The sequence below is a fragment of the Chelonia mydas genome, chromosome 17 (assembly GCF_015237465.2).
Source record: "Chelonia mydas isolate rCheMyd1 chromosome 17, rCheMyd1.pri.v2, whole genome shotgun sequence".
Classification (NCBI taxonomy): domain Eukaryota; kingdom Metazoa; phylum Chordata; order Testudines; family Cheloniidae; genus Chelonia; species Chelonia mydas.
In genome coordinates, this window is record NC_051257.2 from 3,409,603 (window position 1) to 3,433,020 (window position 23,418).

The 23,418-nt window shown below is 45.2% G+C and overlaps 1 protein-coding gene across 7 annotated transcripts in view; it reads left to right on the forward strand.

The window, feature by feature from the left end:
• The window catches only part of PIGL (phosphatidylinositol glycan anchor biosynthesis class L), an 85,462-nt gene that overhangs the window by 40,350 nt on the left and 21,694 nt on the right, over positions 1 to 23,418 (forward strand). For all 7 annotated transcript variants that reach the window (XR_006286320.1, XR_006286322.1, XR_006286319.1 and 4 more), the window contains one exon: positions 18,632 to 18,722. Coding sequence is in view for 3 of the 7 variants with exons in the window: in XM_043531200.1 (XP_043387135.1) it covers positions 18,632 to 18,722 (91 nt within the window). In the remaining 4 variants the exon portion in view is untranslated. The remainder of the gene's footprint in view (positions 1 to 18,631; positions 18,723 to 23,418) is intronic.

Below are 23,418 nucleotides of genomic sequence, written 5' to 3' on the forward strand. Positions count from 1 at the left end.
GGAAACACACGATATACATGCTATGTGCAGTACCCTCTCATTTTAATCAGGCAGTTCATTTCCCCACAGTTAAGTAATTTTCTCATCATAGTCATTCAGCACAGGATAAGCAGCTCTCCTGTATTACCTTCTTTAAAGTATCTATGACGTGTGTATGTGTGTGTATATATAAAGGGTTATCAGGTCTTGGCTTGGGGCCGTGTATCATTTTGTATTTTAGAAATAGTTAATATTTTACTAAATATTAGTAAGGATTTAAGTAGTCCATAGGGCCTCTGCTCCTGAATGAATTTCACCCTGTAGGAATATGGTTATTTTCTGTGTAAAAACCTGGACACAAATGCTGAGAAAAGCAAAATTGGAAAATTCATGAAGAAAGTTCGGCTATTTCCATACTGCCTCATAGAGCATAGAGCGGCTACACGAGAGACCTTACAGCGGTGCAGCTGCAGCGGTAGTGTAGACATAGCCTGATCAATTCAGGTACAGGTGCCATATACTGGTGAGGATTGAAAATCCCAGTGGCCAGGCACCCAGTTGTGCCAGAGCTCCAGGCAGTTTAGGCACCCAGAAAGGAGAGTAGATTTTTCACAGAACAAAAACTACCCACATTTTGCTTTGAAAACTCCCCGTGCCACCTGAACACCCTGAAACTGTCACCCCAGTCCTCTGTAGGGCACCCACAAGCGGTCTTTTGAAAATCCTCCTGCATGTGACTTGCTCAAGGTAGCAAAATTTCCTTCCTAAGTGAACTAGGGTGATGAAACTCTATGGTTTGAGGAGTATTGTGGTGCAGTGAATTGAACGGGGAGCCAGGAACCTACAAGTTCTACTCCTGATTCTGCCACTGACTCAGTGAGGAGCCTTGTCCAGTTCCCTTGAGCTCCCTATGCCTCTGTTATAAAATGGGGATGATATTACTTTCCTACTTTCCAATACCAATTTCACAGGGTGTTGTGATTAATTGGTTACTGTCTGTGGAACACTGAAAACATAAAGGGCTATAAAAGTGCTCAGCAGTAGTAGTGCTGTTTATATACTGACTCATGGCTATAGCTTAGGGTTACTGCCCTGTTTTGGGCTTTTCCAGTAGGAACATAGTAACAGTTTTTAATAGGGCATTCATAGATTACAACTTCCCTGTCTCAGAGGTGTTGAATAGCTTACTTGATGTTTGTACAGTACTTTTAGAGCCTGGGGTTAAAGGTGCTGTAGAAGGGCAAACTGTGAATAGTAATACCTTCTTTAATTGGGTGTCATCTTATCCTCCCGTTCCCAGGTATCCAAATAACTGAGGAGTGTGTATCCCTAGCAGACAGTGCTTCTGATAGGAAATTCTGCTCCCACCTCTAGCTGGTTATTCCTTGCTGACTTTTTTTTTTTTTTCTAGTTTAAAGCTTATTGATTTTTTCCCCATTGCAAAATAAAGTCCTGAAATGAAAAATAATTTCCTACTGCCACTCAGGTCCCTGCAGTGCTGCCAAGGGGGAGCTTTGCCTCAAGTGAAATATCTTTGACACCGTGCAGGATTTCCTTTTCCTGGACCCTTCGCGAGCCACCTGAATGAGTTAATCCATTTGAACCCTTTGGCAATTCTGGCTTGTCCCAGACATACTGCTGACTCCTGATAGGCTGCCAGAAGCCTCCCTCTCCCCCCCATCACATGACTAAAGTAAACAGCCTTTAAAAAGCCTTGCCAATCAAAGTGGGAGGCTTTATAGTGGGCCAAAGTTCAACAGCTACATCATAGTCCCTGCGGCAATGAGATGTTTGCATTCTGGAGCGGCAAGCAGCAACGGGGGGTTACTATAGATCATTGGAGCTGTTGCTATAGCAAAGCCATTACATAATGTTCCCATTAAATCAGATGCAGAGAGTGAGATGGCTTAATAATAAAGGCCATTCCATTTTACTCTCTTAATTCATTCTTGCTGAGTCCCTCTTAGCTGTTACGAAATGAAGTTACGAACATTGGATCCGATCAGGTTCCTGTGGAAGTCAATGGCACAGCTCCCAGCCAATGGTAGGGGTCCTCCCAGGCAGTGGCAGGACCACACCAGTCCTTACTCATGTGACCGTACATCAGGGCTACTCACATGAGTCAGGCTTGCAGAATCATGCCTGCGATGGGGTTGCTTATATGAGTAAAGACTTCTCGTGTCAGTGAAGGTTGCAGGATCAGTCCATTAGTGGGGTAGGGATTTCATCTCTTTGTATATGCAAGTGACTCTGGAGCACTGGTAAAATGTGTGACCAGCTAGAGAGATCTCAGCACTTTGTTTTTAGTTCTTCACATATATTATGATTTTAACAAATAACATTCCGCTTTGAGACAGTAGATCAAATGGTTTCTTGGCTCTGCATGGCTTAGGGCTAGCTAGCATGGCTAGCACTCCTTGGATGGAGTCAATATAGAGCAGGGATGCTAAAATATTGGGAACTTGAGGGCTATGTTTGGCAACTTGCCAGTGCCCTGCAAGGGCTACATCTGATTTTCATGTAAATTTACATGAATGTTGACATCAAATATAAATGCCCGTGACCAGAATGTATGTTTTCTGGTGCTTTTTCTTCCTAGAAAGATAAATCAAAATTGCTGATGGCTAGATTTGGTCGTCAACTGGTCAGCTTGGTCCAACAATCTCAGGCTGTGTTTTTATTAAGACCCGATGGGTAGGGCCCTACCAAATTCATGGTCCATTTTGGTCAATTTCACGGTCAGAGGATTTTAAAAATCGTAAATTTCATTATTTCAAATATTTAAATCTGAAATTTCATGGTGTTGTAACTGTAGGGGTCCTGAGCCAACTCTGAAGGCGGCAGCACAGAAGTAAGGGTGGCCTGGTGTGTTACTGCCACCCTTACTTCTGCGCTGCTGCTGGCGGGTGCTGCCTTCAGAGCTGGGCACCCGGCCAACAGTTGCCGCTCTCTGGCCGCCCGGCTCTGAAGGTAGCTCAGAAGTAAGGGTGGCAATACCGCAACCCCCCTACGGTAACCTTGCGACTCCTCCCACAATCCTCTTTTGGGTTGGGTCCTTCAGTTTGATAAATGCTGGTTTCCCCCATGAAATCTGGTCTTTTATGTATTTTTACCCTATGCTATACAGATTTTACCGGGGAGACCAGATTTCACGGTCCATGACGCATTTTTCACGGCCACAAATTTGGTAGGGCCCTAACAATGGGCCATCTTTGGGCCAAGAGTGGCTGTGCTTTAGGGCCGCTTCAGTTAGAGTCCAATTCTGACCTTCAGTGGTTGACAAAACTCCCCTTGACCTGAATGGTGGAGGATCAGACCACTGATGGCTGCCTGTATAACACAGTGTATTTATTATTCAGAGGGTAGACAGGACCAGTATTAAGATCATGATGAAATGCTTGTTGAATTTGCTTGGCACATGTGGGATGCTGTATTTCAGTCATTCCCTTCAGCAGGATTTTGCTGGCTGCAATGAGAGACTTCCTGTTCCTTCCCCTGCAGTTTGTCCCCCTTCTCATGTGGAATATTGAGCATATTATGATGCAGGGCAGGATCCTGTTCAGGAACATTGTGTGCCAACCTGGTAGTAAAAAGCCAGTTAGAACACACTGGGTTCCTGTTCCACCTGACAAGGTACCCCACCCGCTCTGTGTGGTGCCTGAAACTGCCTGGTACTAGATGAACTGCTGAAACTAGAAAAGTCTGTTTCAAGAGGAAGTGGTGCCAGGATTCCAAATCCTGTTTCCACAGTGGGTTAACTCACTCTGCCCCTCTGCTGCCAAAACCATTTTGTTTTCATTTTTTAAGGCTTTTACTGGACCAGGTTGAGGAAGGTAAGAGCAATGTCTGCTCAGCTGGGTCTAGGTTTTATTTTGCTTTTGAAATATAACAGTGCTTAGATTGTGAGCTCTGTGGGGCAGGGACCATCTTTTTGTTCTGTGTTTGTACAGCATCTAGCGCAGTGGGTTCCTGGTTGTTATGGTAATACAAATAAGAATAGTGACTGATTATGTACACTGTTCTTGGATGGATACAGAACCGCTCAGCTGTGTCTCATAGACCCAATAATGCTAATAATGAGACTTCTCCTTTAACTCAAATGGTAGGCTAGGGCCTGTGCTTTTGGAGCCGCGTGATCTGAGTTCTGTCCCCACTGTTTTCAGGTAATTGAGAGTGGTTATAGGTAAGCAGCAAAGTGACCACTATGGCATTTGGCAGCCTTAACTTGTTAAAATCAGTTGTTGATTAGATTCATCCACCTTTTCTTGGTTTAGGATCAACTCTACATGCTCTGAACTGAAGGGTCATGTGGACAAGGGGGAGTGTATTTTTCATTTGTTTCTTGGGCATATAGGGCAAAATTCACCCTAGGATAGGAACCCACACAGGTCTCTATGCACCACTTGAGTTCTGTATCAAATACTTTAGTGGCACTTTCGACCTTGTTTCAGAGTAGCAGCTGTGTTAGTCTGTATTCACAAAAAGAAAAGGAGGACTTGTGGCACCTTAGAGACTAACAAATTTATTTGAGCATCAGGTTTCGTGAGCTACAGCTCACTTCATCGGATGCATTCAGTGAATTTCCACTGAATGCATCCGATGAAGTGAGCTGTAGCTCACGAAAGCTTACGCTCAGATAAATTTGTTAGTTTCTAAGGTGCCACAAGTCCTCCTTTTCTTTTTGGACCTTGTGTGATTCTCCTGTATTGGAAGCAACTCTCACCTGTAGAGTATGTTTAATTAAATAATGTCCACATGCTCTGAAATGTGTGTTTTAGATACTTGCTCCATAAAACAAACAGATGAATACAAATGCTCACGTACTATAATTCCAATGTGCTGAACACTTCTGAGTAATATTTTCTAACTATAACTAATATAGTGTTACAGGCAGAATCGTATAGGGTGTTGCATGCCCACTACATTTAATGTCAGATGTGTTAATGAGGATTAAGGTTATTACAATAAATAGAAAAGGTCTTACTAATGATTAGAGCAGAGTGAGAGGTGATGGAACAGATGGTTGAAATCCCTTTAGTTTTATGATAGATGTTTTGGAAGCAACAAGATAATGTGGCAGACCTATTACACTTAACATCTCAAATGTAATTTCGGCCCTAGGAAGGCATTGAACTGGGGTGCTCCTTTGCCCTCCAATGTTGCTTTAAGGTGCTGAACAGCTGAGTATTTCAAGACATTTCTCTTATTAGAAGTCTGCCAGTGAGATCATTGAATGATGCTAATGGATCTGGTATTTGTCAATGACATCAGGCATTTTGGAGAGTGACCACTACTGTACTTTCCCAACAAACACACAAACCAAGACAGGATCAGCAATCATTAGTGTTTTGTTTTCCTGGTATTAGCAATGCTTATTATATGGAGTGGTAACCATAATTATCTGCTTTGCTTTATACCTTTTAGAGAGGCGAACCGTAGAGAATCTCCAGCTTATTACAGGCCATGTTGTGATCTACAGGCTAAAGCACATTCCAGCAGGCTGGAGGAGGAAGGCTTTTTCTAATTCAGCATGGCAGCATTAAACCTCATGGGGCCAGAATCTGCTTTACTAAGGGCATGGCTACACTTGCAGATGTAGAGCGCTTTGAGTTAAACACGCCTTCGAAGAGCGCAATAGGGAAAGCGCTGCAGTCTGTCCACACTGACAGGAACAAGTGCACTAGAGTGGCCACTTTTGTGGCACTTGCAGCGGCATTGGGAGCAGTGCATTATGGGCAGCTATCCCACAGAGCACCTCTTCTCATTCTGGCGCTGTGGCTTGTGGGAAAGGGGTGGGAGGGCGGGGCATTCGGGGTCCTGTCCCAACGCCCCGTGATGCATCGGTTCGCATCCCAGGAATCCCTGTGCTTCGGTCCACATTTGGCGCCATCTTTCAACGTTTTTTGTACTGCGCGCTCTGTCTTCCCTTTCGGTCTGCCGGAATGGAGCCTGAACTGCTGAGGAATATGCTGATGAGTCTCGCCAGCACGTCATGTTTGGCAGTCAAGTTACTTCTTAAGATCCAAAGTGACGGTGAGGACTCCGATGATGATATCAACTTGAGTAACGCATATGACACAAGATTGCTTGTGGCATTCATGGACATGCTCACCACCGTGGAACACCACTTTTGGGCTCGGGAAACAAGCACTGAGTGGTAGGATCACATCATCATGCAAGTCTGGGACGACAAGCAGTGGCTGCAGAACTTTCGGATGAGAAAAGCCACTTCCATGGGACTGTGTGAGGAGCTCGCCCCCAGCCTGCGGCGCAAGGACACAAGATTGAGAGCTGCCCTGATGGTGGAGAAGCGGGTGGCTATTGCAGTCTGGAAGCTGGCAACTCCAGACAGCTTCCGATCGGTCGCTAACCAGTTTGGAGTGGGAAAGTCGACCATTGGAATTGTGTTGATGCAAGTTTGCAGGGCCATTAATCGCATCCTGCTCAGAAGAACTGTGACTCCGGGTAACGCGCATGACATTGTGGCTGGCTTTGCACAAATGGGTTTCCCTAACTGCGGAGGGATGATAGATGGCACACATATTCCAATTCTGGCACCAGCCCACCTAGCCTCCGAGTACGTTAATCGGAAGGGATATTTCTCTATGGTTCGCCAGGCTCTTGTGGATCACTGTGGGCGTTTCATTGACATTAACGCAGGCTGGCCCAGAAAGATGCATGACGCGTGCATCTTTTGGAACACTGGCCTGTTCAGGAAGCTGCAAACCGGGACCTTTTTCCCAGACCAGAAGATTACCGTAGGGGAAGTCGAAATGCCCATTGTGATCCTTGGAGACCCCGCTTACCCTTTAATGCCGTGGCTCATGAAACCCTACACAGGGAGCCTTGACAGCAGCAAGGAGCGGTTCAACAACAGGCTGAGCCAGTGCAGAACAACTGTGGAGTGTGCTTTTGGTCATTTAAAGGGCCGCTGGCGCTCTCTGTATGGGAAGCTGGACCTGGCCAATGACAGCATCCCCGCAGTTATATCCACGTGCTGTACCCTCCATAACATTTGTGAAGGAAAGGGTGAACAATTCACTCAGACATGGAACTAGGAGGTTCAACACCTGGAGGCTGAATTCGAACAGCCAGAGAGCAGGGCTATTAGAGTAGCCCAGTGCGGGGCTGCAAGGATTAGGGATGCCTTGAGGGAGCCATTTGAGGCTGAAAGCCACCAGTCATGTCTGGTGCCCTGCACAGGAGTGAAGTGCAGTTGTTCCAATGTTAGTAGGAATCTGTGTTTGCTATGCTGAGTTGCAGTGCCTGTTTCTTTCCTGGGCTAAGGTATCTTTTACTTTATGCAATAATAAAGAATGTTTTCAAAGCTAAAAAATCCATTTATTGAAAAGAAAATCCATTTATTGAAAAGAAACACAACTGCTTGGGAAACAGAAAGGGCAAGGGGGTGGGGTGGGGAACGGTACAATCACAGATTTGCATATGTCCTGTTATCATACTCAGCCTTCCTGTCGGGAGTGCTGTGCAATGAGTGCTGCACTTCAGGATGGCTGTACTGCATGGTGATGGGGGTTGAGTGCAGAGGGTAAGGGTCGTAGTTTTCATGGCTGGGTGGTGAAGCTACAGGTGTTGGAGGCAGTTGGTGGCGGTAAGAACCCGGATGTTGGGAAAAGTGGGTTGGAGGTGACATGGGGGCACAAGGGAAAGAGTTTTGGGAAAAGGTCTGCAGGGGGGGTGTCGAGCACGGTAGTGCTTCGCCTGCATGGTTACGAGTGTCTGGATCGAGTCCAGTTGGCGCTCCATTATGCTTATCAGCCAATCTGTGCTTTGCTGCCGGAGCACCGCGCTTTTGTGCCTGCGCTCCTCATTCTGCTGGCGGATGCTCCTTTCACTGTCCTGCCACTCCTGCACTTTTCGATTTTCATTACTTGAATGCTGCATTACTTCATGCAACATGTCTTCCTTGCTTCTGCGTGGCCTCTTTCTGATTCTTTGGAGTTTTTCGGCCGGTGATAACATGGATGGCTGAGATCTCAAGGTTGCATCTCTAAGGCAAAATGCAACACTTAACAGAGGCAGCATTGTTCACACCAGACAGAGCAATGATTCCCCCGTACTTAAGGGCAAGCACAGTCTACACAATAGCATAATTTGCCCATCCCAAAGCGAGCGCACATAACCCACAGGAGCCCCAAAATGGTGAGTAAGCGCAGGGTCAAGCGTGATTGATTGTTTCATGGCTGTACTGTCCTCTGGGTTTCTGTGCCTTGGGGAGAGTCAACAGCGGCAGGGGGCCCCTAGACTGAACACTGTCCCCACATTTTCCACTGGAGTTGGTCCTGGAAGATATCTCGCTGCTGACCTGGGAAGCAAGGGAGGGTCTTCTACTGCAATGCGGATTCCGCCCTGGCCCATATGCAGCTTGCCTGTGTGCAGCAATGGTCCCCCCACCTCTCACGGCACAGTGGCACGGACAAGTTAGCCTTACTGGGACAAGGACCACAGTGGCTCTCCCACGAAACCTGCGCAAGTGCATTGCCCAAGTTCTGGATGAGACCTTTGAAGAGATCACTGAGGCCGATTACCACAATGTGAGGGAGCACATCAATGCCCCATTCCACATCTAGGCATGCATGCAGCCCTAACCCTCCTCACCCCAAGAGCCCGCACTGAATAACTTACTTCCCAAAATAAAAGCCGCTTACCAGGTACCTCCTCTGGTGTTTGTTCTTCCCCAAGCACTGGCCACCGTGACTGGCTACCTTCCTCCTGGCTTGAGAACAGCTCCTGGCTGCATGCATCTAGGGATTCCGGAGTGTCTTCCTCCGCCTCAACACCCTCGCTCCCGCTTTGCTGCTCCTCCTCCTCCTCCTGCCTTGTTGAACTGGGCTCTGAAGTGTCCATGGTGATACTCAGAGTGCAGGTGGGGTCAGCCCCAAGTATTGTGTCCAGCTCTTTGTAGAAACGGCAGGTCACGGGGGCAGCACCGGAGCGGCTGTTTGCCTCACGGGCTTTGCGATAGGCATTCTGCAGCTCCTTCACTTTAACCTTGCATTGCAGTGCGTCCCGGTCATGGCCCTTTTCCATCACGTCCCTTGATATCTGCCGGAAGGTATCATAATTCCTACGGTTGGAGTGCAGCTGGGACTGGACAGCTTCCTCCCCACAAACACTGATGAGGTCTAGCACCTCGCCATTGCGCCATACAGGGGATCACCTGGTGCGTGGAGGCATGGTCACCTGGAAAGATTCGCTGAGAGCACTCCATGCCTGGCTGAGCAAACAGGAAGGGGATTTTCAAAATTCCCAGAGAATTCAAAGGGCGGGTCTGACAGTTGGTCACCTGAGGGCAGGACAGTAGAGTTCAAAGTGGTGACCAGAGTGGCTAGACCAGGCATTGTGGGACACTTCTGGAGGCCGATCAGAGCACACTAACAGACTAGGGCATCCACACTAGCACCGTGGTGCTCCAGCAGGGGCGCACAAAATGTTATTCCATTTGTTGAGGTGGAATACCAGGAGCGGACTAGCCGTGGAGTCAAAGCACTCTACGTGCCTTGCCAGTGTGGACGGGTAGTGAGCTAGTGCGCCTGGGGCTCCTTTAATGCGCTGTAACTCGCAAGTGTAGCCAAGCCCTAAGTCTTATGTCCAGTTGGTGTTTTCAGTGAACTTTGGGAGTCAGACCAAGCCAATGCTTGGTTGAATGTTGTCTGTGGTGGCCCCAGCAGATTCTGCCGACTGTAAGCTTTTGTAAAACGAAAGTGAAGCTTCCAGCCCTTCAGCATACAGCCTGCAGCAGGGCTGTCTTCCTGTGTGTGCAGTTGTATCGGAAACCACAGGCTAAACTGAGACCTGGCGTCAAAGGTGCCATCGGAGTCTTTGGGCCAAATTCAGTGATGATGTACGTGGTAGTGTAAGCTGGCCAGAAAATGGCTGTACGTGGTAAAGTAGCATAACTGGCCCTGATTTGGCATTCAGTTGGTGAGCAAAGTGAATGTTAGTCCATTTGGGAGCAGGAAGTGTAATGAGGAAAAAAGTAATGGATGAGAGTATAAGATAAAGTTTGGGAATCTGGTTTATTTTTCAATTTATTAAATTATTTTTCAGTAACTGTACTTGGTTGTCCTCTTACTGCTGTCCCTAGCAGAAGTAGCCACCATGTTTCCTTGTGTGATCTGTCTCATTGTGCAGCTCACGTAAACAATCCATGGTAGATTTTGGCTGGGCTAAAGCTGCTACCTCTGATGATGGCAGGTCAGACTGAATGAAACAGACCCCTCCCTTTCTCTGGCAGCTGAATTCCAAATCTATGCAGGACACAGAAGTACTTGGCCCTCCATTAGTTATGCAATAAATTAATCAGTAATGCCTCCCAGATTACTATGCTATTCTATCCAGGTTTTTATACTGCTCAACACCACAGTATATAAGCACCTCCCACTCGTGTATTAAGCAACATGACTAACATCTATCACTTGTTTCGTCTTTCATTATTGTCCCAGGGAGAGAGGCATGTGCAATGGATTTTTCTTGTTTTGGATTTATTTAAGTAATATAACACACCCGCGCACACACATACAGACATGTTGCTATATGTTTATATTAGAGACGCCTGCTCGAAGAAATGCACCTGGCACTTGAAGTGTGAGGTGCTGAGGTTTGGGATGGTCCTAAATTCCTATGGGAGTTCATTCCAGTCTTGGGTCAACCCCTGAGAAAGCTGTGTCTCCTGCACAGACGAGCTTTACCCTTATGGTAGAGAGTTCTGTCAACTCTCTGTAGCGCTGCAGTGTAGACACTACCTATGCCGATGGGAGGGATTCTCCCATTGGGGTGGGTATTCTTCCATTGACCTAGCACGGTCTATGTGGGGACTTAGGTTGGCTTAACTACACCACTTGGGGTTATGGATTTTTCACACCTGAGTGACATAGTTATGATGACCTAATTTTCTAGTGTAGACAAAGCCTAGTTTTAATATATTACTTTTTGAAGGTAGCTCTTACAACCCTGATCTCTGTACATTTCTACTCTTGCCAGCCAACACGGTTTTTCTTCTGTTTAAAGCCAATGAATATGAACTTGTTCCTACAGAGCTTTGTGCTGTAATTTATCAACAGGGCTCTGAGGTACAGACGTCAAATAAATACCAGATTTCAAATTACGATAAGCAATTGTCTCATCTCCATGAATAGACATTAAACTCTGCTGAGAAATCGTCAATAATTCATTTTTAAAAATTAGACAAGTACAGGGACGCTTGGAGAACTTCCTACGTGACAAATGATCCTGTGTGTTCTAGCAACCTTGTTAAATTTAAACTACAGCCCACTCTTATTTCTCAAACAGAAACTTATGATTATGCCCAAGACAAAAGTTTATTACGTAAAGATCTAGATCACCATCGGCTTTTAGTAAATTTATGGTAGGAACATGGATTACTGACTGACACAGCTGCAGTGGGATTTTACATAGACCAGTGGACAAGAACACACAACTCTTTGGACTTTAGATGAAACTGTAAGAACTGGTATCTGTGAATAACGTCTAGATACACCTATCCTCTCCCTTCACACATGCGCATTACCCAACATATTCACATTATTCAGGTCAGTATTGACCTATGTAGTATGCACCAAGGCTTGAAAAATTCACCATTGAGTGTAGACCCTTAGGTATAGATCACAGAAGTTAGAGATGGAAGAGAACTATTATGGCCCATCTGGTCTAGCCTCCTTCCTTTGTGAGATTGTTCTCTCCAGTATTTTTAGTGGTTTGCCCTGTTTTATTTCAAAATGTTTCAAGCATTGGGGTTTCCACCCCTCCCATTGGGAGCTTATTCCACAGCTGGGCCAAATCCTGAAGCCTTTACTCAATTCTTAGAAATATCCAACTGGAAGTCACTTGGAATAAAGATTTCAGGATTGGCCCCTCAGTAGGTTGCTTGTCATTGGATAGACATTGCCCAGCCTCTGTTTTATTCCTTATGGTCAGTGTGCCGCTGTTTTTGGCTTTAATTCTGTCAATAATTTCCCAAGGCCCCTCCTCAGATATCTGTGTTTTTCCAGACTCATCCCAGCCAGGTGTTAAGCGATAGGTGTTAACCTTTCCAACAGCCATGCAGCACCTGTTCTTCAGTGTATTGTGACACTGCAAGTATGTTGGATTTGAGTCCTTCTGAGTAGCCTTCCTTCTTTTTACTTGAGTCAGATATGTGCATGCACCCTAGCTATGCTATTGCCTTCCTGTCTGTAATTGTCAGTAGTGGGCTGTGATATTCATAAGTACCTATTAACATAGGTGCATGCAAGTTCTGCCTGAGACTCTAAGGCTAGCCCGTCTCCATTCATCTGAGTATAATCTAGAAAATAATTTCACATTTCGCTCCTCAGAGGCTGACATGATCATTCCTGTTAATTCAGACTTTCCAATAAATTGACACTGTGATGTAAAAGTCACTCCCTGATTGCCTCTGGTCATCACACAGCCTCTTCACTAATTGTGTGCTAGCCTCATTTTATTTTGTGGGATCCTTTGCTTTCTGGTCCTGATTCAATCACCCAGATGTTCAGAAACTCCTTTATCTTATTTTTATACAAAGGGCGTCCTTTATTCAAACAAACACACTGCGGTCATTGTTCTCAGCTGGGAACTACTGAACAGCAGTTCACCTGTTTCCTATGTAGTCTACCATTAATCTACCAACCTCTGTGCTGATTTAATGTAACATCATTCTTTGAGGGGAAAATAAATCCATGCAAAAGTTGTTTCCTGGTCACTAGCCTTGCATTGATTAGGGTCATGCTGGAGGACAAAGAGCCAGTAAGGAAGTTAGACTGAATGGGCAAATCCTTTCATTTTTATCCCGTTGGAGTTCAATGGAATGAAAAATCAGATTATCCAGAATATCTGGAAGGTTTTGCTCTGGTGTTTGATCTTTTTGGTGGGGGGAGGAGAGTAGTTCTTCCAAGAACCCCATTTCCGCCCCACCAACTTTCCTGTCACTACCTGTAAAGGCCCCACAAGGCTGAGAAGGCTTCCTAACAGACCCCCATCCATACGGCTCTCTCTCCAAGCAATCTGTCATCCAGCAGGAGGCACTATAACACAGTGTCCCAGAGGCCTGGGCATTGCCTAGTCTCAGCAACCTTAGGGAGTGACAGACCCAAGGGTATTGTAAACACAAGTGTCCCATGTGGGACAGCCATTTGCTCTTTATTAAGCCACATGGACTTCACACAAACTGGCTGTTTGGTTCAACTTAATCTTTGAAGTGATCACAGGACCCTGGCTCTTGATCAGAACAAATTCCATAGAAGACTCTGAAAAAAGGTGCACCCACAGTGCATTGGGTGCAGCTCTGTTAGAAGCTGAACATAAGAAAGCTGGTCAGGAGGCGAACAGGATGTCATAGAAGAAAGGTAGAGCTGGGCCATGTAGAATAGGTGAAGCTTTTAAAGTTTCCATCAGGGACACAAAGGAGTCCCTCCAACATGGGTGCTCTTCTCAAATCTGCCTTCAGTGTGAAGTTTGTTAAAATATAAAAGTTATCTTATAAAAACTAACCCCTCTAGCAGGGCCAGTACTGCTGGCTTCATGCTCAAGGTTAGTGACGCTCTGATCTAGAGGTCAGATGGTCCAAGCCCTGAAGCAACAGTAAACAAGGGACAACATCCAGCAGACAAAAGCAAGCAGGAGAAGGGAGACACACAAACAGGGTGTAGCATACAATGCTTCCATTCTCATTTTTTCCATAGAAATTCATTTAATTCCTTTTGTTATGAAGATGCAGCTGTGTATGGTGCACAGGTTGAGCTCACTGGGCAAAGTCTACCCAAAACAAAGAAATTGCCTTTTTATTTAATTTCCTTTTGTGGTTTGCTGTGGCCCACTGGTGGCTCTCAAATCCCCTGGATGCTGCAGCCAAGACTAAATACTGTGTTGTCTACCACTCCGTTACTTTGCCCTATGGTAGTGCCAGTGCAAGAACAGGGGCAGTAGCTGCAAGGATGTAATTATGGAGAGGACAAATACAAGGGGGAGAAAATTAGAAACCAACAAAGGGTCTTATCCTCCTCGCATTGGAGTCAGTGGCAAAGCCCATGATAGATAAATGGAGGACTTATAGGTAGAGTTTTCAGAAGCCCTCAGAGTTGGCCTGACTGCTCCTGCTAAGGTCAGTAAGCATAGTTAAGCCAACATTGGGTGCATTTGAAAATCCCACCCTCTGGGTACATCTATGCTGCAAAACAACATCTTTGGCGGCGAGTCTCAGAGCCCAAGTCAGCTGACTCGGGCTCATGCTATGGAGCTAAATATCGGAGTGTAGACATTCCTGCTCAGAAGGGAGCACAGGCGCTGAGACCAACCCCCCTCACCAGGTTTCAGAACCTGGGGTCCATCCTGAGAAGTAACATCTACACTGTTTTTAGCCCCGTAGCATGAGCCCAAGTCAGTTGACCCAGGCTCTGAGACTCTCTGCTGTGGATGGTTTTTTTGCAGTGTAGACGTACCCTCACTCTCCAGTGCTCTCAGCAGAGCACTAAATACACTTGACAGAGCAGCCGCAAAACTCTGATTCACTGAAAATGTTATAAAAGTGGGAACAATCTTAATTCTGGGGCAAAACCTTCCTACTGAATGACAAAAGCCTTGCCCCATTGTGGCCAGTTGTTCATGCCCTCAGTCACTGAGGCTCCCTAGCTATGAACAATCCTTTGCATTCAACGTCTGTGATTTGGAATGCTTGTAAATGTCACTTCTTGGACAGAAGCCTTTGGCTGAAATCAGGCTGCTTGACTGAACTCTTCCTACACCCCCACCCCTACAGCGATTTGATCCAGGAACCCTTTCCAACATGTGATATATATCTTGATCCATCACGGTGGTTGGCAGCACCAACAAGGAGCTCTCTGGGGCAAAGGACAGAGAAGGTCCAGGGAGGGGGTGTTTCCTGGCACAGGCTTCAGTGGGCTCCAGGGAATGTGCTAATTTTCACTCCATTACAGCCCTTTATCTCAGCCTTGCAACCTTGAGCTCAGAGACGTTATCAGCTACAGTCAGAAAGCTAGAGTTAACCATTTAAATGCCAAACGGCTCTGATCATCCGCCCTGAAGTTATTAATAAACAATCAGATATAACCTGTTTTTATTGTTCAAAAGGTCACTGGGCTTCAGATTTGGCTAGGGTTGATTTTTAAGGTATTAATAAGAATATGTTTACATGTATATTAAATAGAATGGTAATCTGGTCTAGTGGTTTAAGCAGAGACCATAATTATATGTATTTATTGGCAGTGCCAAGAATTTACATATGCTAGGTGCTGTTCAAACACTTAGCAAAAGACAATTCCTGGAGCTCAAATAAATTTGTTAGTCTCTAAGGTGCCACAAGTACTCCTTTTCTTTTTGCGAATACAGACTAACACGGCTGCTACTCTGAAACCTTTCCTGGAGATGGGTGATCAGATTACCTGGGTGATGATCTTGGGTTCTGGTCCCAGCTCTGCTACTGGCTTCTCTTCGTGGGTTTGGATGTATTATTTAATGTCTGTGTCACAAAGTGATCACTCTGTATCTGACCTCTCAGTCCTCATCCTCAAAGGAAACCTGCACAACACTTTCAAAAGACGAGCCTGGGAGCTTAAATTCATCACTCTGCTAGACGTTAAAAATCATGGATTGAACAGAGACACTGGATTTATGACGTATTACACTGGTTCTGAATCTTTCCAGACTACTGTATTCCTTTCAGGAGTCTGATTTGTCTTGCATACCCCAAGTTTAAAAACGCCCTCATTTATTTGCTTACAAAATCAGACATAAAAATACAAAAAGTGTCACAGAATACTGTTACTGGAAAATTGCTTACTTTCTCATTTTTACCATATAATTATAAAATAAATTGATTGGAATATAAATATTTTACTTACATTTCAGTGTATAAAGCAGAGTAAACAAATCATTTGTATGAAATTTTAGTTTGTACAGATTTTGCTAGTGCTTTATAGGTAGCCTGCTGTAAAACTAGGCAAATATCTAGCTGAGTTGATGTACCTCCTGGAAGACCTCTGCATACCCCCAGGAGTACGTGTACCCTGGTTGAGAATAACTGACTTATTACAAAAAGAACAGGAGTACTTGTGGCACCTTAGAGACTAACAAATTTATTTGAGCATAAGCCATACCAACTGTAAGAGGCTAATTAATTAAGATGAGCTATTATCAGCAGGAGAAAAATTACTCTGTTCTTTTTGTGGATACAGACTAACAGGGCTGCTACTCTGAAACCTGGCTTATTACACAGTCTGTTACCCACTAACCCCCTCTTTTTGTCCTGTGACTGCAGAGGTGTTAATAGGCAACTCTACGTGAATGGTCCCTTACAATATGTGCTAACTACTGTACTAAATGACAGGTTTCAGAGTAGCAACCCTGTTAGTCTGTATCCGCAAAAAGAAAAGGAGGACTTGTGGCACCTTAGAGACTAACAAATTTATTTGAGCATAAGCTTTCGTGAGCTACTTATACTAAACAATTTCTTGGCTGGGAGTACCTTTCCCAGACCTGAAGAAGAGCTCTGTCTAGCTCCAAAGCTTGTCTCTCTCGCCAACAGAAAAGTTGGTCCACCTTATTGTCTCTTTAATGTCTGTCTCAAGTTTCTCTGTCTGCAAAATGAGGCTAATACTAGTTTGGGGTGTTGTGAGAATTAGTTAGTTACAAACTGTGTGTGCATGTGCGTGTGTGTGTCTGTATCAGCTTTGCTGTCTTTGCTGCTGGCAGGTGATATGATGCCGGAAAAAATTCCTCTTAGTTGCAGGGCATGAATGGCCCGCTTCATGGGGCTCTGGTAAATGGAGAGAAGCATAGCTGCTTGCAAAATGTGCTCACTTTAATCAGTTCAGCATGCACAGGGTTAATTTCCCCATGCCTTCAGATTGTTTTGTTTTCAGAGATTCTGAACCATTGCCTCCAGCTGTTGATTTTCATTGAACTAGGGTGACCTTTGTCTGTCCAATCTAGTTAAAACCTGCTCCATTGCCCAGAGCCTCTTCAGAGAAAGCTCAGTAAAACCAAGCACAGCTGCTGGGATACTAACATCCTTTTAAACATTGTCATTTCCAGTTGCCATGTTTCCTTCCTGACCTCTTACGGGTTGGCGCTCACCTGGTGTTTTCACAGGACACTTTTCTCTGTCTCCACTTTTCTACATCAGTTTTTAGAGAACTGCCATTACAAAGTCTGGTGAATGAAGAAGGAACAAACTGCTGTGGGCAGCAAAAAATCCCACTTAGCCGAATGCACAATTTGAATATTGGTATCCTCAAATGCACCATTCAAGCTACTGAAACAATTTTCCACTGTTGCTAACACCAGTGCAGCTCCCATGAGGGTAGCAAGAATGAGAACGCTCATATAGAAAAAGCTACCAATGCTGCTGGTACTTTTAACACCATATTATTTAAATCAGCTCTGAACAGGGCTAGGCAGCACAGTGGTGAAAATGCTGGCAGCCAGTCTATAGGGTTCCCCTTTTTGCTACTACCAGTGTTAACAGCTGTGGGGAAATTTTGCCAAAAGTCCCATAGTGTAGACACAGTCTAAGAGCTTGACCTTGGAAATGCACTGAGCTGTGTGCTGAGGAGACACTTTTCCGTTGCTCTGATGCAGATGTTATCATCCCTGTCGTCTTGGGAACCAGCAAAGAGACAAGTGTACTGGGAAATGGGACTTCTACGCTCAGCAACAAACAGCTGGGACCATTCTGAATCCAAATCATTGTGTCAGTGCGAAAAGGTTATGCATTCACTTGGCTGCTAAGCTGCCTCAAAGCAATAATCAAACTATTACTGGACAGGAAGAGTGAAAGAAGGGTTTAACGGATCCTCATGGGTCTTTAGCAGCCTTAGGGTATATTATTGCTAATGAAAAATTATTATATGTACTATTAAAGTAGTGAACACCAACAGTGTGTGTGGCACCTGGCAGTGCATAATGACTGGGGATCATATTCTGCTCAGTTACATCACAGTAAATATGGAATAATTCTGTTGACTTTAGTGGAGTGACTTCTGGATTTACGACAGTGTTATTGAGACCCGTGTTTGGCCCATAATCTCTGCCCCAAGGAACTCACAATCTAAAATACACAGATAGAGTAGTTAGACACAGTGCAGATGCAAAGCACACGAAGGTAATGGGGTCAGAGAAGAATTTGATCCATTACTTGTAATATGTAATTCATCAGTAGATTTTATTGGAAAGGCTTTCTGGGTAAATTGTGTTTTAAGGAAGTATTTGAGTAAAGAGAGGGTGGACGTTTTCTTTCTGTGCGGGGGGTAGGAACTCTGATGGAAGGGAGCAGAAAGCAGGAATCACTGAACAAATAGACGTTGATCAAAGAAAATAGGTGGTGGTGGTGCTGAAATCTAATTTAAAACCAATAACAAGTTAAACTCTTAACGAAGTGGGGAAACTATTGATCAAACTGCCGTGCTTCCCTTCCAGCCCTACCAATATACCAGTGTTCCTTGTTCGACCCTGGGAAACTTGCAGTGCTTAGTTCAGATGGTTTTCTTCGGTTGATAAAATTAACTTGCTTCCAATCTCAGAGAAGATGTGATCTGTCCTTCAGCATATTATGGATACAGCGGGGAGCCATGACGTGACTGATTGTGTTTTTCATTTCCAGGGACCTTCCAGACGATCCAGCTGTTGACTGGGACACACATCTCCTCTCTACTTTTGTGCTAAAGCACATAGAAACCAACAACATCAACCTGGTAATGTGCAACTGTCTACAGCAAAGGGATTTTGCCCACAACATTCTATGCTATCACTATTCCAGATTCTTTGCTCCCTTTTTAAAAGGTTTATTTTTTGTAGAGTTTTGCTTAGAATTTTACTATTGGAGGCTCCTTGGGGCAGGTGGGGAGGGGAAAGGAGATGGTGTCTACCCTGTTTTGAAGCAGGTACATTACGATCTTTACCCATTGCTGTAATTCAGCCCTACAAGGCAACTTTATGTGGTCATTTTCCCAACCTTCTCTAAGATGTCACCAGCCTTCACTGAAATTCATTGTCAAACAAACTCAAAAACTCGGGGCAAAACTCCTTTGAAACTGGTAAGTTTCACCATAAATGAGCACCAGATTCATTAATTTAGGGAGCCTGCAATGCAGCCCAAAATTAGGCTTGCGTCTTGTGATTTCAAGTTTACGTGTGAGCATTTGTGCAGCTTTTGTGTCTATTCCTCTGCAGATTCCAGAAACTCTCCCATGACTCTTTTATAGGTAAAACAAAATCAGACTAACCCTCTTTCAAATACTTTAACACCTACAAAGAGACCAAAACAAATAAAACAGCCTTATAAAATAAAATGGGAAAGGATGACACTGTAGGTTAATGGATGGATCTTTCACCTCCGGAGACCTCAGGTCAATTCCCGACTGTTACACAAGTGACATGAGCTCGGAGAGGTCTTACCCTAGTCACTAGTGGATGTTTGTTTACATTTTAAAAGCAGTTTGTCACAGCTGATAGTCTTCATCTATGAAAAGCCCAGGATTGTCTGAGAGTCAGGGTTTGAGATATGTTGGCAGAATTCTGTGTTGGGACCCAGGACTGGAATCCCAGGGGGATTGCTGGTCAGGACTCAAGTGCATTGGAAGATCTGTGTGAGAGCCCAGGACTGAAACAGTAGGGTTTCTACAGAACAGGATTAAAGCATTATGTAGTGAGGAAAAATGCACAAAACCCCTCTCTACTAAGTCTGGCTGTAGTCTGGCATGATAGTCCCTGTGGTGCAGTGGTGCCCCACACAGGCAGGGTTAAGGCAGCCTTGGAGAGGCTGCGCAGCATCCAGCCAATCAGGAAAGGGTTTATTGAGAGAGCCAATCAGGAGAAGGCTTGCTGGAGCAGCCCATATATAAAGGGCTGCTCAGCAGAGTAAGAGGCAGTCTCTCCTTGGAGGGCAAGGGGTAAGGACTGTCTGCCGGCCAAGGAGCACTGGAGATACTGCAGTGCTGGACAGGGTAGCAGAGCAATAGGGGAGCTCTTGACTGACCTTTGCCAGACTGAGGCCCTGAAGCAAGGGCAGGAAGATGCTAGGGCTATGGGGGAAAGTAGGCGGGGGAAATAGGAGGAGGGGCACAAAGTGGCTGCCAGCTATAGGGTCCCTGGGCCGGGACCCAGAGTAGCGGGTGGGCCTGGGTTTCCCCCTCCTTTACCCCTACTTGCCAATGAGGAGAGTGGCCTAAATCCAGACTGCAGTTTGCCCTGGAAGCCAGGGGCTAGACTAGAGACTGCAGTTGCTCCTGAGGCAAGTGGAAGAAGCTGTCCCCCAAAGGGGGGAGACAGCAGGTTGGGGCACAGCCGGGGGGCTGGGTCCCGAAGAGATCATGGTGGAGAAAGTGGAAGTAACAGCGAGTGAGACACCGTTAGTAAAAGGCGCCCTGGTGGTCCAAGAGGGCTTATTCCAAGCACGACCAGCAGGAGATGCCGCGGCGATGGGTCGACACTGTTACAGCCCCTCATGTTTCTTTAGCACCAAACTCACAAAATATTAAAAACAAACCCCACGGCAATATGCAAGACAACAAAGGAGGGCAGAGACTGTGAATCAGTCATTCTGAGTCTTGTGACACAGGAACTGAAAGCTCTTTAACAAGAGACAGCTCATGCTTCCAACTCTGTATTGATTCTGAGGCTAATTATCCATGAAATTCATTGGTGTGCACAGGGAAGTCAGATGCAGCTTTCCTACAGTCATTCAGTGTATTTCGGCCCTGTGAATAGTCAGGAGTTTTAATATGATATGAAAGCTCTTAACACAAGAGGACTTGGATTGCATCTTCTTGACTCTCTTGGGCAGCAGGGCAAACCCTTTGAAGTCCCAGCAGAAATCCTGAATCCACTAAAACTTCTCCTGAATAACGAGGAAGGGTTGGAGCGCTGTCTCAGAGGAAATGAAACGCAAGTTTTGTGTGGTGCGGAGGGCATAGGAGGCTTAAGTCTTGCAGTTATGTAGTGTGAGTTGAAAAATCACGTGTATTGGTTTCAAAGCATGAAACATGAACATCACAAGTGCCCTTCATGCTGTGCAGCTAGCATGGCATGTAACCTTGTTAATGATGAAAGCAATGGACCCTGACAACCTAGATCCATGGCTTTTGGGACCCACTGCATCCCTCTATCTGGACGTGTTCAAACAGTTCACTGAACTGCTCTGAGCTTGGTTTGTGTAAATGGAGGAGATTTGTTTCCCAGACAAATGACTCTTTGTCACTGCCATAGAGGGCCACCTTGGAAACTTGCCAGGCGCCAGTGGCATCAGATTTGCATCTAGATTTACATAATTTTAAACCTCCAGAATAAATGCCAATGGCCCAGATAGTCGCTGGTTCTTGTAACTTCCCTAAATCAGAAGTAGGAATAGAGTTTGCCAACAATGAAAACGAGCAGTTGATTAGTTTAGTTGAGCACCTACAACTTGGGTGTCTTCTACTTTGTAAAACTCTGTGGTGTGGGCTACAGGTAGCTCTTGTCCACACTTTGGGGGTGTTATACCAATAAAATAAAAACCAGCAGGATCTTATTAAAGGGGAAAAGGCAAAATGCCACATTTATTGTGAATACAGAAAGAATCATAGTAAGCAGTTAGTTATAGCTATAACATTCCATTCAATCTCATATTTATTCACACACACACACACACAGGTTCTGCAAGGTTGTCATCATAGTTACCAGCCTTAGAGTTGCTCATGCCAAGCCACTGGCCAGGTGGCCTGGACATGAGGAGGGAGCAGGGCCTTGTCAGATGCTCATCTGATGCTCCTGGAAGTTGGTTTGCAGAATCAGACCCCAAACTTCTTACTTTCTAGAGTCCATTTTTATAGGAATTTCTTCCTGTTCCAGTCTATGGGAATTGCTTCATCATGCTGTTGCTGAATCGATCAGCAGATGGCACATTCCTGACGGCTGCATGCTGCCAGATGTTATCTTGTTCTTTGGTTCTCCCATTCTTGAGGCTGTTGGGTGGATTCCAGTCTGACCTCCGGGGGTCCTCTGGTTATTTCCACTTGACGCCTTCTTCAGTCGATGGACACTGGATTCTTAGGCTGGCACCTCCCTGATCATTCAGTTATTATCCACACCAAGCATCCATCCACATACATCCTCTATCTCTATTTTAATCACAATTGTTAACAAAGCGAGATGAGTACAACAAAAGGGCGGGAAGTCTCTGGGTACTGTTTCTGTTGTTACAGAGTATTGCTTTGAGTCTCTCCCTGTGTGAGTAGTTGTTGTTACAAAGAATTGCTTTGAGAACAGACTCTGTCTTAGAATGTACTAACACAATTAGCAGCTTGCAAGTTTCACACATAGAGGGAGAGAAACAGTACCAAAAACCAAGAGACCTCTTAATTAGTAATACCCTGGAATTTAAACTATGGGGAATCAAACTCATTTGTGATTTTAATACAGAACTTCTTTAATATGATCCAAAAGGGGGCCCTCCTGTCCAGAGACTAGGGCCCTGGGCTTGATGGGCAAAAACATTGGGTGTTTCAGCCACGTTGGCTTGGCTGACTTACCTTACCATGACTGAAAAGCCTGGTTGAGTTACAGGCTAATAAGGCTACACTCATTTGACTTAACATGACTGAAAAACACACACCCTTTTTGCCCATTAAGACAGGCACCAGACCTTACCCCAGCTCTTCTCCATAATCATTGCACAGTGAACTACATCTCATATTTACAGAACTCCTGTCATTTGGCCGTGGGGAGACATGCTAGAGTTCCAGCATGTCTGAAAGGAGGGATTGTGGGAGAGGGAGTCACACCATGTTCTGTGTATTTCTGTTCTATTACATAGTTACTCATTTCCCCAATTGCCCTGGAAGTCAGTGAGTAACTCAATCTCTTTGAGAGCTACAGGGACATGTGTCATCCTAGCTCAACATTAAATAGTGGAGACACAGAAATTAAAGGTTGGTGAACTCAAAGCCAAAACTAATTTATAAACTTTGGAAATAATTTCCTGCCTGCTAGATTTCTAAGTAAAAGCCAGTACTGCAGGGAGTATCAGCCAAAGCCAGTCTGTCTCGATCTGGATTAGAAAGTACCAAGTGTATGTACCGCACGTTACATGCTATTGCTTGGGCCTCAGACAACCTCTAGATGATGCAATGCCTGTTAGTCAGGATCTCAGGCAATAGTGTTATTGGAGGCTTGGTGAAAGCAGAAATGGGACGAGGAGCTAGCATTCAGATTGTGTTGGGGCAGAGCTAGAGCTGGGTTCAAAGGTACTAGAATCTTATGAGTTACTCTCCACTTGGGAGTGGTGGAAATCTCTCAACTTCAACTGCTCTCGAAAGATTCCCATCATCTTGGGCCACCTTCAAACCAGCCAGGCCCCCTCTAGTTTTGGAATTCAAACTCTGGACGTTGGGTTCAGATCTGGGGTTTTGAATC